General features: G+C 41.9%; 1 protein-coding gene across 2 annotated transcripts in view; it reads left to right on the top strand.

The window, feature by feature from the left end:
- Positions 1–16,893, top strand: part of NSMCE2 (NSE2 (MMS21) homolog, SMC5-SMC6 complex SUMO ligase) — a 186,722-nt gene extending 169,829 nt beyond the window's left edge. For both annotated transcript variants that reach the window (XM_043507357.1, XM_038388465.2), the window contains exons 5-7: positions 10,876–10,979; positions 11,852–11,958; positions 16,535–16,893. In XM_043507357.1, the coding sequence (XP_043363292.1) occupies positions 10,876–10,979; positions 11,852–11,958; positions 16,535–16,649 (326 nt within the window). In that variant the 3' untranslated portion in view covers positions 16,650–16,893. The remainder of the gene's footprint in view (positions 1–10,875; positions 10,980–11,851; positions 11,959–16,534) is intronic.
- The last annotated feature ends 661 nt before the right edge of the window (positions 16,894–17,554 follow it).

The raw sequence follows: 17,554 nt of genomic DNA, 5'->3' as shown, positions 1-17,554 counted from the left end.
TCACTTCTCACACTTGCTTTTGTAGGCCATGACAGTGTGCTAGAGCAAGGGACCTGTCTGTTAGCATTTGCTTGCCGGGCTAGTAGAATTGTAATCATGGACAACATTCTTCATTTCTGAGGAGACTGTACACCTTTTTCACCCAAGGAACTTTTCCAGAAAATGAGAGACTAAGATTATCAGATTTTATAACTCACTTTGAATAGTATATACATTAATGTTTTGGTAGAAATTACCAAAGGACATGCATGGATTTTTTTTTACAATTATTTTATTAATAGATACAAATTACTGATTAAACAAACTTAAAGTGTCTTTAAGTCACTTTCACTTGTATTTGCATCATTTGCATCCTGGCAATGCATCCTAAAGGGCCTGAGGCCTGGAGGTTTCAAAGCCTTGTGAAACATGCACTGTCACTTTTTGTGGATTTAATTACATTTAAATGCAACTTTAGAGGCAGCCACTGATGTAGAGCATTCTTCTTCTCCTCTCCATTCCTCCTATGTAAGGTGGTTTAGCAGCTTATCAGTTTGTACCTCCACCTTCCCTCTCCCCCAGAGAAAAACCTAGATGGTTTATGTTCCAGACCAGTGGTTCTCAACCTGCGGCCCATGTGTCATCCTCAGGGCCATAGAGGTAGTATTGGATGCGGCCCACATAACACATTCTGGGCCGCATATGCAGCCCACAGTGGTAAATAGGTTGAGAACCACTGCTCCAGACACTTCAAGTTTTAAAAATCAACCACCTCTCTGTGTCTATACTTATTATGCAAACATTTTTAAAATTCGCAAAAAAGAAAAGGAGTACTTGTGGCACCTTAGAGACTAACAAACCTATTTTTAAAATTGTTAGCATGTAAGTCAAAGACTGATTTGCAAATTAACAACAAATTGTTTGGTTTTGGCAGCAGCGCTAAATTTGCAATTGCAGGGCTGTAACAACATATTACAGGCCACTTTCCTTAAGTCAGAGTATGTTTTGCAACCCAAGCAAGTACTCAAATTGTAGCATATTTTACTACAAAGCCTACTTTGGCTTGATTGGCAGATTTAAATTATCACTTGCCTTGTGGCAAAAGTCAAAAGCCTTTGAACTATCTGCTGCAGCTAGCTTACATACTTTGTTCTCCCTCTTAAAAAATCAAACCAAACTGTCCTGCAGCAGCTGCCAGTAAGCTTGCAAGAAAAGTTAAACTCTTGCTAGCCTCTCTTGCAAAGATAACTGGCTTTTAAGCTCCTGACTATAACTGAAGAAAAGTCTATGCCCAAACCTCTCTAGTCACCACAGAAATGTATTTATAGATTCATAGATACTAAGGTCAGAAGGGACCATTCTGATCATCTAGTCTGACCTCCTGCACAAAGCAGGCCACAGCATCTTGCCCACCCACTCCTGCGAAAAACCTCTCACCTATGTCTGAGCTATTGAAGTCCTCAAATCGTGGTTTAAAGACTTCAAGGAGCAGAGAATCCTCCAACAAGTCACCCATGCCCCACGCTACAGAGGAAGGCGAAAAACCTCCAGGGCCTCTTCCAGTCTGCCTTGAAGGAAAATTCCTTCCTGACCCCAAATATGGCGATCAGCTAAACTCTGAGCATGTGGTCAAGATATTTGTGTGACTGACATCAACTGGGCTTCTTCTGCAGTTGCCAACCCTCCAGGATTGGCCGGGAGTCTCCAGGAATTAAAGATTAATTTTTTTTTCATGTCATGAAATCTCCAGGAATACATCCAACCAAAATTGGCAACCCTCCCCTCTTCCCTCCCCTCTGCCTGGTGGCTCAGATCTTTTGCCCTGCTCAGACTTTTTGCCCCCTGCCCCAGAATCTCTCTTTTGTACCTTGCTCACTCAGCCAACGCTGCTCTCTAACTCGAGGCTGCTGTGCCTGATGTCACTGAACCTACCCCCATCTTTCATTGTTCTTTGTCCAGCAGGCAGAAAAACCTGATATTTCAATTTGCACAGATATCACTTCTTGTCTCAGACTTCTCAGTGACAGGATTTTTCCCAGACAGCACCATTTTCTGCTATTTCTATAGAGCCAACAGTACACTAGGCCAGTTTTCCCTAAGGCCCACCTGTGCAGCTGAAATAGGCGCTGTGGCCCGCTACTGACGTTTCTTAACGAAAACGAATAATTTTCCTCATTACATACATATAAACTATATAAACCCTGTAAATAAACAATGTACGTTTCCTTTTCATTTTAATGTAAACAGTTATAATGACAGAAATCCCTAGCAGTATGCACTCTAAGAAATGCTTCAAGATCTTTGAAACTAAACAGTTTTACTAAAACTACACTTAAAAAAAAATTTTTTTTGAGAGCAAAATGTGGTAGTCAAACAGTGAAACCACAGTTTTGTATTAAATTGAACAATAAGCGGCATAATGTTAACAACCTTGTTAAACACGTGTTTGATTTTAAAACAAAATAGCTATCGGATTTTGAACTCTATATTGTTTTTCAATTTTTGTAGTGTAAAATATGAATTTCTGTGTTGTGTAAGTAAAGACCCAACCCTATTGTCTATTAATTAGAAAAGAATTAAATATGGTAAATAAAAATATAAAATAACTTACAGATCAGGGGTCGTCTTAAAGGGATAAATGTGTCTGCTTCTCCTTGCACAGTTTTTCCAGATGGGGACATATGTTAGTGAGGCTCAACCTGATCTCATCTTCAGTTTTCACCCTTTCAGCCAGCTCAGGGTGCAGGAAGGGGATAGCGAGGGGCTGTGTGCAGGCAGTGGGGGTGGGAGCTCAGGGTGCCAGCAGAGGAGTAGCTAGGGGCTGGGTGCAGGCGGGGGGTAGCTCGGGGAATAGGTAGGGTTGGGTGCAGGCAGGGGGGTAGCTCGGGGGATAGCTAGGGGCTGGGTGCAGGTGGGGGGGTAGCTCAGGGGATAGGAAGGGGCTGGGTGCAGGCAAGGGGGTAGCTAGGAGCTGCGTGCCAGGAGGGGTGTAGCTCACAGTGCAGGGAGGGCCTGTGTCCGAGGGGGTGCTGCTGCTGCGGGGCTCAGCCATGCGCTCAGTCCCTGGGGGGCGGGGAGGTTGAGTTTGAGCGGTGATGCCAAGCGCTCTGTGCGTCCAGGTCAGTTTCCCCATGTGGGCTGTGCTGTGAGGCATCAGAAGCTGCTCTCCTGTCCTCCCCTTACCCAACCCACCTGGGGAAACTGACCTGGATGCAGAGAGCACTTGGCCTCCCCACTCGTGCATCCTCTCCCAAACTCAGCCTCTGCCAACTGTCCACCCCGGACTGTGGTGCGGCCCACGGTTTGGGAACCCCAGCACGATTCCCTTTGTAGTCAAGTACTCAGAGACGGTCCCTACTCTAAAAAGTGTACAGCCTAAGGCCCAGATCCCACAAAGACTTGCACACACTCTTAATTTTACCCATTGACATCTAGGATGGGAGCCAGAATAGACAGGGATGGGGAAAGGATGCAAGAGCACTCAAAGAGCATTGTAAAGTTCACCACAAATTGTACCTAGGGCTGAATTAAAGCTCACTGGGGACCTAGGCACACAATGACATAGGACCTCCTATGCCATCACCCCCCGGAAGTAGCAGGGGGAACCTCCTTTCCACTGTGGGAAGCAGGGGTGATGGCAAGGGACACTCTGTCCTCCTGGGAGCAGGGCCATCCTCCCAAGAGCGACAGGAGCAGCAGCAGGAAAATCCCCTCTCAGAGAGTTGGGCAGCAGCACAGGGGACCTTTTCCACCTAGGAGAATGAGCAGGTGCCCCTTTCTTCTTGGAGAGGCAGAAGTTGCTTCAAGGGGTCCTCAAGTATGAAGTCCCATAGTCAGGGTGCATCTGCTCAAGTGGAGTTGGGGAAACTGGCACATGGCCCTCTCTTCCTCCTGCTGCACTCAGCCCTCTCTGTTGGGGCAGCAGTAGAGTTAATATCCCATTGAGATAACTATTGCAGGTCATACCTCTCGAGCTATTGTTTCGTGCTACCTGTAAAGGCAGTCATCACAGAATTGGTTACACTTGGGTTACATTTTTAAGTTTCCTTCACAACCATAAAGGCTAGAAACTTACTGTTTGTTTGTTTTTTCTTTTTTGGGGTGCTGCTTTTTTAAGCATGGATTCTGATGTACTCACATGACTGCGGGAGTTGGGGCTCCGGGCACAGACCTGTGTGCCTATGTCTTAATCTAGCCCTGCTTGTAATTTTTTTAAAAATACTCACCTTTATGCATTTATATTACATGTTGTAATTTATGCTAATGACTGGGAGAGACTCGCTGGAAATTACTGAATTTTACAAATTAGCATATAAGTGAAAAACACAAATAAAAAATAAACAAGGATATTGCACCACAAACTATACGCTTACTACTTGATTTGACAAATGATATACTTTCATATACTTTGGTGTCTGTCTAAATTAGGGTTTGCTAGAGCACTCATCTCTGTGATATGTGAGCACTAATTTCCTAGTAAATGTTTTGTAATGTGTCAAAATAATGAAGTATTAGTCATATGAGACATTACTGCAGCACTCTTCTGTTGTACCTTCTCAGAATAGGTGGAATATGTGAATGATAAGGGTAGGGGCAAAGGGTAAATAATTGATATTGAAAACTCTGTGTGTGTGTGTAAATGGTCTGTGCTGTGAAAAAATAACTGTTGATGATATCTAATTCTATTTATTAACAATCTGATCCAATGTAGGGCAGACATTGGGGTATTTTTTTTCTGCCTTTGGGTACTATCTATGCCTAATATAGATGTTAATTGATATGCCCAAAGTTCTGTGCCTCGATTTCCCCATTTGTAAAAATTACTATAACACTTTCCCACCTCTCAATGAAGTTGTGTAAAGCTTAGTTGGCTAATATTTGTTAACTACTGCTTGATCCTGAGATAAAATGAGAAATTGAAATATAAAATGTCAGCTTTGAATGAAAATTGAGTAAACCAAAAACAGATGTGCGGTGGCAAAATTCATTATAGCATGTTACCAAAAACAGTTACCTTCGGGCATGATGGGAACACATTTTTAATACAATAGTGGGCACTAATTAGCTGATCAGCTTATTGCTGATAACAAGGTATTATGTGTATTTCAAATGAGAGACTCCTAACAGATTTTAGTAGTGATGAGAGCCAGGATGTGAAAAAGTTTAATCTCAGAAAGGTTCTTAAATGCAATAACTTGGAGCACTAAAAGTAAAATATATGTATATATTTTAGTTGCTTCTGTCAACATTTGAAGTTCAGCAACAATAGCCAAAGATTAGATGAAATGATTACTTCCTGTAACAGTGGCTCTTTGAGATGTGATGCAGACAAGTATTCCACTTAAGTGTTGCACGCCCAGCACACAGGAGCCAGAGAAATTTGCCTAGCAGAACCCATGGAGGGATGGCGCTCGGTCTTCATGACAATACCCTCTTCCTCCCCCCGACTACATATTGCAGTGCCGCCCTCCCCTCCCTCAGTTCCTTCCCACTGAACACCTATACCTGAGTAGATGCAGCAGGGTCTTCCACTTTGGTGATTCACAAACAGTACCCCCCAAGAGGCGGGGCTTGGAGTCTGCCTAAACAAGGACTGCAGGATCGTTCTACCAAAGCTTGCATCTGCCATGGAAGATGAAGTTATGGCATAATGGTGCGGGAATGTATGTATTGGCGACCATATAGCATGTCCAATATGGAAACGTCACTGAGGAATGCTATGGATGTAGCTTGCACCCTCGTAGAATGAGGTCAGGCCCTGCCAAGGGGGTGCAGCTGAGGCTATTTCATATGCCATCTTGATGCAGGATGTTCTCCATTTGGAGATCATCTGCAAAGAGACCATTTGACCCTGCATGCGGTCTGCATATGACACGAACAAACGAGGCGAAGCATGAAACGGATTAGTCCTGTCCAGATAAAAAGCCTGACATTGCCTGACATCTAAGGTATGGAGATGCTGCTGAAGGTCCAGAGCAGCAAACCAGTCATTCTGAGACAACATGGGGAGGATAGTTGATAAGTGAGTATTTGGAACCTCATGTACCTGATATATTTGTTGACGCTGTGAAGGTTGAGGATGAATCTTACCCCTCACTTGGATTTGGGTACCAGGAATAGAAGTCATGACCCCGGTGTTCTGGTGGAACCTCCTCCTCCACTCCCAAAGCAGTATCTCATGAGAGGGGTCCCTGAAGAGGGATGGGGAGGAAGGAACCGGATGGCATAATGTGATCTAACCATGCTTCGGACCCAGCTGTCTGTAGTGATTTGAGACCCAAGCATTGTGAAAGCAGGCCAGCCTGTTCCCAAAACAGGGGGATGAGGAGAGAAAAGCAACGACTGAAACAGTGAGGGGACCAAGGAGTCAAAATGGGTACTTGAAAGGCGCTGGGGAGGGTGCATGGATTGGTTGAACCCCAAGCCCACCTGCTTTCTCCTGTGGCATCTGTCAGTCTTTCTGGGGCAGTTCCATTGCCTTGGAGGAAGGAAAGGCTGGCCAATGTGCACTGCAGATGACACTGCTGCTGCTGGATGCCGTAGTGGCACTTCTGCATTGTCGGCATATGTGCCCCCACCGACCACAGTGTAGCCCTTGAGTCCTTGAAGGAGTGCAGTGTTGAAGGGCAAATCCTCAATGGCTTGCTAGACATTGGTGCACTATCCGAATTCTGGAACCAGGATGCTCTCCCCTTAGTGATCACAGAGGCCACCACACTGGTCGAGGTGTCAATATCAAGTGCAGACTACAAGGACATCTTAGCTATCAAACAACCTTCAAGGACAAATGCCCAAAATTCCTCCCACAAGGCCTCAGGCTAGCTGGTCTGCGAACTTTGACATAGCTGTCTAATTAACAAAATCTTACTTGGATAGCAAGACTTGTTGGTTAGCAGTTCACAACTGTATGGAAGAGGAGGTGTAAAACTTCCTGACCATGATGTCCATCACCCAGAACAAGGCAGGAAGCGGCACTGCTGAGGGAAGTGGTACTGTCGGTACCGAGCATGCCGGTGCCAGAATCTGTCATGGTCCTGAAGTGAACAGCAGTACCAGGGTGTCTGATGGTACTGACCTTAAGGGTGGCAAAAGCCTCCACGGAAGCCTTTGTGGTTCTGACTGTAGTTGTGCCGAGTAGGTTCCTGGTACCAGCCCTACTTCCACAACCTGTGGAAGGGGAACATTGGGGTGCAGTGCCAACTCGCCTGCTCATTCAATCAAAGGGGCTATAGTTGACACAGCCCTGGCAAAGTCCTGGTCCAAGGGAGAGGTTGGGACCAAAAGGTAGAGGAGGTCTGTAGCTGCCTGGTATGTCACCAATGTGGAAATACTCAGTACTGGCATCTCCCTCATCAGTACAGGACTCAATGGATGCTTGGAGGCAGGAACCAGAGTCAACAGTGGAGGGTTTCTAACCTCCCTACTAGGTACCGGGCAAGGGTTAGAAGTACCCTTGCCATCCTGGGCACCGGCACCCCATCTCTACAAGCCCATGCTTTTCCTGGGAGAGGTGGAAGAGTCTCGATTGGTCTTATGCAACCTTTGTCCTTGGTGCAGTCGTCGGCAAACGGCTCCTCCAGTTCTTCAGAGAGGCATCTGCGCTGGAATCTGAAGCAGCTGTGCTCTTGGAACCCAAGGACGATCTCCAACCCCATGAGGTTCTCAGCACTGAAGCAGGCCACCTGGCCTGTTTGAGCAAGACACTTGAGTCCATTTCTTAAATGATCTGAACGTCGCACAATGCTTCTTGACGTGGGCCTTGCTGAGACAGAGCAAGCACCATGTGTGGGGATTGTTGTTGGGGATCACTCCCCACCCGGATGATCACATTTAAACCCCAGTGAGGGCATCACTGAGGGAAACAAACTACTAAACTAACACTACTCTAGCTAACCCTATGGGTACTACTAACTATACACAAGAGAAAAAACTGAGAAAAAATTCTTAGATGCTGTTTACTTGTGAGATTGAGACTACGCCTTTTTCCGACTCCGGCCACAGGCAGTAAGACAGAACTGAAGGAGGGTTGGGGCAGTGCTGCTTCATGTAGCCAGGGGAGTGTCTACAGCCATTAGGAACAAGTGCCGCCCCTCTACAGGTAGTACTAGGTAAATTTCTCTGACTCCAGTGCACTGTGCACGCGCACATCTATGTGGAACACACGGCTGCATCTACTAGAACAATCAATATTTTATTTGTGCAGTCCTAATTCATGAGGAAAAAATTTAATATGGTTTACAGAGGTATGCATGGCCCAGCATTTCTATTCCTTCTTCACATAGAAAATTCAAATTTATTAGCATAGGCCTTGCAAACCTTTATTCACATTACACTTAGTAACACAAGGAATTCCTTGATGTGAAAGAAACTGTTCACCTTAGTAAGAATTTGCAGGATTGGGTCTGTAGTTTAAATCGTCTGCCTTAGGGCATGGTACTAATTCAAAGTCTGTGTGTGACTGAGACCGCAAAGACCTATGTGCATATTCTCCTATGTAATCTCTACAGGACATATCTTAAGTGGAAAAACCTACTTTCCCTCTCCCCTTCCATAATCCAGAGCAACAGCAACAAATCTGTGGGTGGTTTATCCAAAGTATGCTAAAATTCTATTGGTTGTTTTTTTTTCTTAGATGCTGTTTACTTACCCCCACTCTTACAATATCTTTTAATAATAATATTTGCATGTGGGGAGATACACCTCCAGAAACTATTATAAATAGTTCTTTATTATCATTATTCGTATTGCAATAGCACTTAGCACAACGGGGCACTGGCCTCTAGGTAGCATAAAAACTTAACAAAGGGACAGTCCAAGTCCAAAAGAACTTAGGTCAGGTTCAAAGTAGGAGCAAAATTTAAAACACTTGAGTCTATGAAGAACTGCGGATCCAATTATAGCACTGGAATTTTAAGTTAGCATTTTCAAATCTGGATGCCTAAATTTAGCTCCCAAATACAAGCAGCCTAGCTTTCAAAACTGATGAGCACCCATCAATCTTGCTGAAATCAATAGAAGTTAAATGTGCTCAGTGCCACTTTTACTTAAGTGCTGAACTTTAAACACCTAGATTTGAAAATATTGGAACAAAAATGCAGCCTATAAAAGTGTAAACTCTCCAGATGTTTTCAGCGGGAAATATCAAAGCTATAAAGTGCCAAAATTTAAAGATTCTGTGAATTTATGAAAAATCTGTACCACTTGTGCTTTATTGGCCTTGCTTATAAGAAAAGAATTCATATGTTACTCAGAGAAAGCATTCCATATTGCAGCCTGCGGTTACTGTAGCTCTAGATACTCCTAGAGCAGCCTGTTTCCTTTGAAATCTAAGTCATAATTTACCTGTTTTGTATCGAGAAAACCTTCGGGTTTTTTCTACTGGTTTTCACAAGACGGTGTGTATTTCGCACAAAATACAGTGCATTTATGATACACTGAAGATTCTATGTGTGCATTTCCAAGAGGAGCATAAGAAAAAAGGCCCATAAAATGCTTCCTAATGCAGATAATTGGTCCTTGCTTTCTTTATAGTACCTGTTTCTGTATTTACAGACAACTAAATTGTGTCCCCTTCAGTCTTTTTTTTTTCTTCAGACTTGCCAATGGTTCTATTGAAGGGCCTTTTTGCAAATAAAACTCACCAATCTGTTTTGTTGGTCCATCTCAATCTTGTTTGCTGATTCTCCAGGATTTGAGTGAGTGAGGCCTTCTTAACAAAGATGTTCTCCAAAAATAGATTTGTCCTGGTTATTAGCCTGAATGCATATTCATGTCGGAATCATCCCACAGCCATTTTGACACTTCTTTGGGGGTTGGCAGTTAGAAGGGGGAGGGAGATGGGAGATTTGGGCAGGGAAAGAGGAAGAAGGAAATATATAAAAACAAAATATAACCAGTAGCAAGAGGTGGAGCAATGAAAGGGGTCACCACCACTAGCAGCAACAGCAGGAGTTCTGTACCCAGCCTGCTCCTATGGTTAAGTATTTGGACTACAGCCTGGGCTCTATGAAGGGTGGATGCTTCCTGAGAACAGATGTGCTCTGGTACCACTTGGGAAAGTAATGACACCAGAAGTGCATGCTGCGTGGGCCACAGGGTCTCTAAAGCCTGCAAATGACTAAACAATGTGGGGATGGTGGTGCAGCAGTGCTGGAGGAGAGGGGAAGCCAGGATGTGATTGGTTTTTTTTGTTTTTGTTGGTTTTTTTATAGGTCTGCTCATCTCATATGTGGGTCAGGGACTTTTAATCATTATATACATGGCAAATAAAAGGGCCTGCCTAGACACAACTCAGCTTATGTGCAATTATATATGGTAACTGTTCAAACTGAACTTTGAAAATACATATCAATTTAAGAAAATGGGTGGTTCTTCACATAACTTGGTAGAGGTTCCCTGTCACTGATACAGGGTTAAATAAAATGGTTGGTGGAGTTTTTTTTTTATAGTTTTGTAAGGATTGTTTTGGCTTATGGAAAAAACCTAGACCGCATTCTACTTTCATTTACACCAGTGAAAACCAGCAAATCTCCACTAAAGTCAGCAGTGTTATTCTGGATTTACTTTGGGGCAAGAACAGAATTTGTGTCTCTGATTTGGTAAATGCAGAGATTTTTAATAAAAGTAAAAAAAATCCCATCACCATGTAGGATTTTGCTGAATCAGGCTTCCATTTCCCTCTTTTGGTATTATCTAAAAATCATATCTATAGTGGTCACCATTTCAAAATCAACATTTCCTAGCAGATACCACACAGTTATTACAATTGTTTCCTTTTTAGGGAAAAACTGTGGCATCTCAGTTACCACTGTAACTGACACATGCTGATTTTTTTTTAATGGTGACTAGATATTAAAAGTGGGATGAAAATCAATAATTTGTCTTTTCTCATTATAGTTGGTCTCCGGTCAGATACTGATGCAAATGAGTCCATTGAACAAATAGATGAAGATATAGCAGTGACTCAAAGTCAGATGAACTTTACTTGTCCCATCACCCAGGTATGCTATTACTAGGACTGTAGTAGATAAATATTTCCCATCTTTAATTACTTCACTGCATCTTCATAGCCATTATAATCCTATTCACATTCCTACCTACATAACATACTTGTTAGCTATATATGTATATTGATTTTTTAGAAACCAGATAATGGCAGTGGCTAATATGATCATAATTGGGTCATGTTGCTGAAATAAAACCTCACAGGAATAATGCAGTTTACCATGTGGGGCCTGATCCTGTAATTTGAGTAGTACAGCATCTGGACCACGGGACTTCCTGCTGCTTTAAGCAAGAGACTTTCCTATGTGGGGCTTGGAGTTTAAATATATTTTGTTGCCAGAGGACAGTGTTGCTTCCACATGATAACACCTTTCTAACATATGGGGGCCTGGATAGTTGTGAAAGTTAAACTTGATTGTAATAATAGTTAGAGAGAAGGAAGGGTAATACCTACAACCTGTATTCTATACAGTGGGGTGCAAGATAGTTGGGAATTTTCTGTCAGAATGATTTTCTGTTTGAAAAATGCTCTTTTTTTTTGCAAAATCCAAAATTTTCCATTGGGAAAATCAAAATGACAGCTGCCCATCCAGAAGGTCCTTGCCAATTTCATTTTCAAACAGAATGCAGAATTTTTCTGTAAATCTGTTCCCACCAAAAATATTGCGTTTTTTGTCTTTTTGTCCTGTCTTGGGATGATTTTTTTTTCAAAAATTAGGTTGTTTTTTCTTGTTTGTTTTTTTTCAAGTAGTTGATTTCCATTTACCAGTCAACTCTAACTGGGGCTGTTAGCAACATCCCACGACAGGTCTGAGAATGTATTCAAGTTGATCATTAGTTCTGTTAAATGCAGTCATATTAATTGCAGGTGGAAATGCAGAAGCCAGTTCGAAATAAAGTCTGTGGCCATACCTACGAAGAAGAAGCCATTTTAAAAATTATCCAGTGTCGAGAACAGCAAAAGAAAAAGGCATGGTAAGCTAGCAAGAATGTGGGGGTGGGAGAGGGGGGAATACTTGGCTTGCTGTGTAGGTGGAATCATATTCCACTTGTTCTATGAAATTTATTTGTGTTGGCAAGGTTGAAGGAAGTAATATTTAAATGTCTGCCCCAAATCAGACTCATAATTAGTACTGTGCACATGGAGGATACTTTAAAAAAAAAATAAAAACAATATTTAAGGAAACCTTCAGGAAGTGTATGGGGAAGTAAGAGCCATTCACTGTCCCTGCACAACAAAATAACAGAGATCTAGTACAGTCATTAACAATACAGAGACATTTTAACATCTTAAAGTTGCTAGTTCATTTTTTTTCTTACCATGTGTTTTTTAAAACTGTCAAAGTTGATGTAAAAAATAAAATAACTCCTTTGCAAATGGAAGGGAAAAGATACTACTGCCCTCCCTTTTATAGCTTATATATCATACTACAATAAGAAAAAGGAACTAATACAGAAAATTATAAATCCCTAGATAAAGGGAAGAATGTTCAGCCAGAAAAATAAGCTGTACAGTCCCTTCCATAATTCAGGAAAACACGTTTTACTATACATAACCATAGGCAGTACTACCAGCATTAAGGTTGCCTGTCACTTTCCATAAAAAGACCCTATTTTCAGCTGCTTATAACTGTGTTAAATTTAGGGCATACATTTTTCCATGCTGGGTGTCTAGTTCAGGCAGTTGCTGCTACTGCTGTTATTGTTTAATTTCAGCAAAAAGATGTCAGCCATTTGAGAATGAGATATGGGAAAATATGGATGAGTTTGCCTATGTTTAAAACCTATATGCTCTATTGTATGGGGAGAAGCAGGGACATGATATTTGGCAGTGGGGTCACCGTGATATCTGCGAGAGACTGATTTTCACCAAGCAGCATATGTTGGCCAAGTTATAAGTCTCTGAAAATGTTGCAGTTTTGCACACGCTCAGGAGAGGTTTGTAAGAGGTTGATGGCATTATTCTCCAAAGATTCTACCTGCACTGAACATATGTAAGCTGCACACAGCTCCCCTGTGATGACTGGCTGCTCGTGCACCATCCCCACAGTGACTGTGCATGCACCATCCCAGGACTGCAAAAGCTGAGTAGGACTTTCCCTGAAATTGTTCTTCCTGACTTCAGGAAAGTTGCTGTTGTGCTAGCCACTCAAATGGATAACAGGGAGAAAGCAATCTGACTAGAATGCAAATGGGTGAAGGGAGATGGGTGCTCTGGGAGCGATAGAGGTCAGAGGGGACGGGGAGGCTGAAGCACAGAAGCTGGGTTGGGGGATAGGAACAAAGCAGGACAGCAATTGGGAGGTGGAAAAAAGAGCCAAAAAAGGAAGCAACTGGAGCCAAAGGGTGGGAGCAAAGGGGAACAGGAACAGGCTGTGGGGATGGGGCGGAACAGCCTATAACCACTAGACACACTCCCCTCCAGAACCTGGAGTTGAACAAAGTAGTATCAAGTCTCAACATTCCTCTGCTGTCAGTAATTAGCAGTGAAATCCACTAGCAAAATGAGTCTCTTCCTCCTCCAGAGGATGGTCCACATGGACAATAATATCCCGCTTCTCAGATAGCTCAAGTCACAGAGGTTGTTGCTGTGAATCTAAAGGTTCTAATCTTGTTGATGACCCACATGGGAGTCAGTATGCTTCCACATGATAAAAAAACAAACAGAAAAAACAGATTCTAAGAAACTAAGGAAATTACATGGAAACACACACCCCTATATTAAGGTTGCCAAGTCAAGCACTTAAAATTTAGAAAATGCCAGAATTCAAATTGCACTTCTGGCGTTTCCTAACTTTTTGAACTTTTTGTTAAGGCAAAGTTAAAATAAAACTTTAACATACTACATTGTACCTTACTTATTCAGTATCAGGTTACTATTCAAAGAACATGGATAAAGATTCTGGCTTGCCACCTAGGGAGCCCTCCTCCTCTGAGTACACTAGAAAGAGTGACCAAATTTCTAAATACCTATCCTCTTTTTGACACTTCTTGTCTATGTACTTGGTATGAAAGCTTTTCCATTACAAGAACAGTCCATATTTTATTGTACCCCGTTCCATAGGAGATGGGGTCACATTTTTCCACTAATGTGAAATACAGAGTCTAGCTGTTAAACCGATACATTAATTTATTTTTATTGCTGTTTAAAATGCAGATCCTTTGCTGGAGTACTAAGTAAGCAGGTCAGGGGATCTCTTGGAAGCCAGCATTTTTGTCATAAGATGAATCTCTTTAATAATTTTCTCCAAAAAACAACTAATTTCTGGACACCACTACCACATGATCAAGTATGTTCCCCTTTTCTGGCAACCCTCCAACAGAACGCTGCCCTACTAGCAAAAATATGATGGATCTTAACTAGAGTCAAATGCCATCTATACAGTAATTTATAAATTTTTCTTTTGAGCTACACAAATTGAAGATGTATATCCCCTTTCCCATAAAGAAACCTAATTAAGGTCAGTTTCTTTGTCCAAATCCCTAAACATCTTTTTCTATCAAAATTGTGTATATCTTATAAATTTAAACCTTTGTTTCCAGCTTTCTCTTTGGTCAACTCCTCAAATGTGGTTAAAGGTCTTGAGAGTCTCCTCATGTCCAGATTTCACAATAAAATGTTTGACTTGTAAATACTGAAAACACAGGACCTTTGTATTTACATTATTACCTTGATGTGACTTCAGATCAGGACCCAGCAACAGCTATCTGAATTGAGAAATCTCAGCGCTTACCCACAATGAATGGTCACTTTGTTATTTCCTAGGGATAAATTCCTGATAGGAAATGGTACATTAATTAACAAACTTTTGAGTGCTTGACCTGCAACCTTAACATTTTTTAATGTAGGGGTATTTTTGATGTAATCCCATAGTATGTTAGAAATGCACATGACAGCAATAACAGGTTTTGCTCTAATTAAATTTAGAAAGGTCAGTTAGGCATGCTACATGTAGCTCGCTCTAATTTCTGCACATATCTGTCTGTTAAAGTGAGCTGAGTTGCTGGGTAATTAACATTTATTCTGGAAATACAGAATGGGTTTTTGAAATGCCACAACCTGCTGGGTCTATAGAAACCATTCAGTCCTACCCTCTCAAGCTCCCAGCTGGAGTAAACCATTTTTCTATTGTGCTGCTACAGGATTGCATTTTTCACAGCAGTGTTCGAGTGGGAGCAAACATTCTTAACATAGTTTAAAGGCAAAACCTAGTCTGTCGGGTAAAGCCCAATTTAATGCACTTTGTCAGGGAGATGAATATGCTGCTGAGGGAACAGGGTGAGGAACAGAGTCCTCTCCTCATCCTAGAGCTACAGCCATTGCTATAGGCAAAGCGATGTAGTACTTGCTGCATACTCTTCTTTCCCCAGGGCCTGTGGAGTTGTTTGCTGTACTTCACAGACCATTGGCTGTCTCTCAGCCATTCACCTGGCCTATCCGCAGCCTCCACCTTCTGTGCTCCCACAAAGAAACCTGCCAAGCAGCTGAGCTCCACTGCACCTTCAGAGACTGCTGCCTACTGCTGTGTGGCTTTCCCAACACCTTGCACTGTGCCTTCCACAGCCTGGGAAAATTTCATGCACTGGTCACAGTAGTGCTAACATATACAGGAAGTGTTTTTATATGAGGCTTTCAAGGCACTTGACAAACATTAATTAAGCCTTGCAACACTTCTATCAGAAAGATAATTATTATTCTAACCAGTTTATAGATTGAAAAACTGAGGCACAGAGTGATTAAGTGATTTGCCCAAGGCAGACGCTGCAAGCTAGGGACAAAACCTGGAATAGAAGCGATGAGAGCTGACTCTACATTCCAAGTCCTAGACAAAATTCCTTCTCAAAAAGAAACTAGGTTCCAAAATCCTCAAATGTTTTAACTGGGGGCATTATCCATACACATCTGGCTCCACTAGCAAGGGGAAAAGATACCTCATCCCTGAATATCTTTCACGGTAGAAGTAATATGACTTTACCTGTCTACGTGCAGCCAAGTATCAAACTCTGTATTTGTCTTATTTTTAGAGATCACTAATATGACACACAATCCTCTCTCCCTCCGTTCTTGTGAGGACTCATTTTTCATAACCCTAGCTCTTCCACTGACTCACTTTGTGGCTTTGGGCAAGACACTTAACCTCTTTAATCTGTTTCCCTGTCTATATAATGAGGATAATACTTATTCACCACAGATTGGTGGGGGGAGAATACAGTGCTTTGAAGATGTAAAGCAATATACAAGGATTACAGTAAGTAACTGTATTATTAGTAACACAACCAACTCGCGTTGGATTTAAGACAGTGATCAACAGGTAAAAGTCTCTATCTCATTACACTCCTTCCCTTGAGACATCAACTCCCACCTTTTAAGGTAATTAGACTTTTTTCCCCAACAGAGATTTATTATCCATCAAGGAAAAGCTGCAGCAAGTCACTGACAAAGTTACTCTGCGGGGTGGGTAGGAATTAAATATAAAACATTGCTACATTCAGATGACTAATATAATTCTTCTGATTGATTGATTGATTTTTCTTTTTTTTTTTTTAACAGCTGCCCTAAAATTGGCTGTAGCCATTTAGATGTTAAGAGATCAGATCTTGTGCCAGATGAAGCACTTAAAAGAGCGATTGACAGTCAGAATAAACAAACCCGAGCAATGCCGTAGAAGTCAGCTGGACACTGTTACCACCAAGAAAATTTGTTATTGGAGGTCTTGTGAGATAAGCTGCTGATTGTAAGCAGGTTGTGTAACTGATTGTTATTTGAAGGCAAAGTTGAAGGTGTCAGCTATAACTGAAAGCATTTCTTAGACTGCCAAGTGTGAAGCATTCCAGTTTAACTGGTTTGTTTTTCTTCCTGAACCTCTAAAATGTAGCATTTTATAAATAAAATGTATGTGCAAAATGTAACCTCCTTTGTCGGTAGTGTGCTTGTTTTCAAAGCATTCTAAAGATATCAGTTTAGGTCCCAGCCTGCAAAATGCTTGCTATTGCGTGCACTGTTTCCTACTGCGAGTCATCCCAGTCAGAAGTCTGTCATCGCTGGGGCTACTCATGGTAGGATGCACTGTGGCCAAGATTTTCAAAGTGACATGATCTGGGGTGCCTCTATTTTTGGATGTCCAACACAAGACCTTTTAAGGGAGCCTGATTTTCAGAAAGTGCTGAGCATCTGGATTTCATGTTTGGGAATGCAAAATCATTAGTCACTTTTGAAAATATTGGTCTATGTCCAGTATTAATCACAAGTCCTGGCCCTTAATCACACTGTACTTATATTCAAAACCTTTTATTTCAGACTTTATGAATTTGGAATTCACGAAGGGGTTCACATTGATATTTTAGGTAAGAAGAATTGGCTTATTTATAACCCCTTTAGTTCATTAACCTTATGTATAATAACAATACAAATATTATAGGATACCTGCATACCTTGAGTTGCAAAGACTGAGTTGCAAGAGGTTGAAGAAACTGGAGTTATTTAGTCTGCAGAAGAGAAGAGTGACGGGAGGATTTGATAGCAGCCTTCAACTACCTCAAGGGGGTTCCAGAGAGGATGCTGGCTGTTGTC

The sequence above is a fragment of the Dermochelys coriacea genome, chromosome 2 (assembly GCF_009764565.3).
Source record: "Dermochelys coriacea isolate rDerCor1 chromosome 2, rDerCor1.pri.v4, whole genome shotgun sequence".
Classification (NCBI taxonomy): domain Eukaryota; kingdom Metazoa; phylum Chordata; order Testudines; family Dermochelyidae; genus Dermochelys; species Dermochelys coriacea.
The sequence above is the reverse complement of the archived record's forward strand: the minus strand, read 5'-3'. Positions and strand labels throughout refer to the sequence as shown.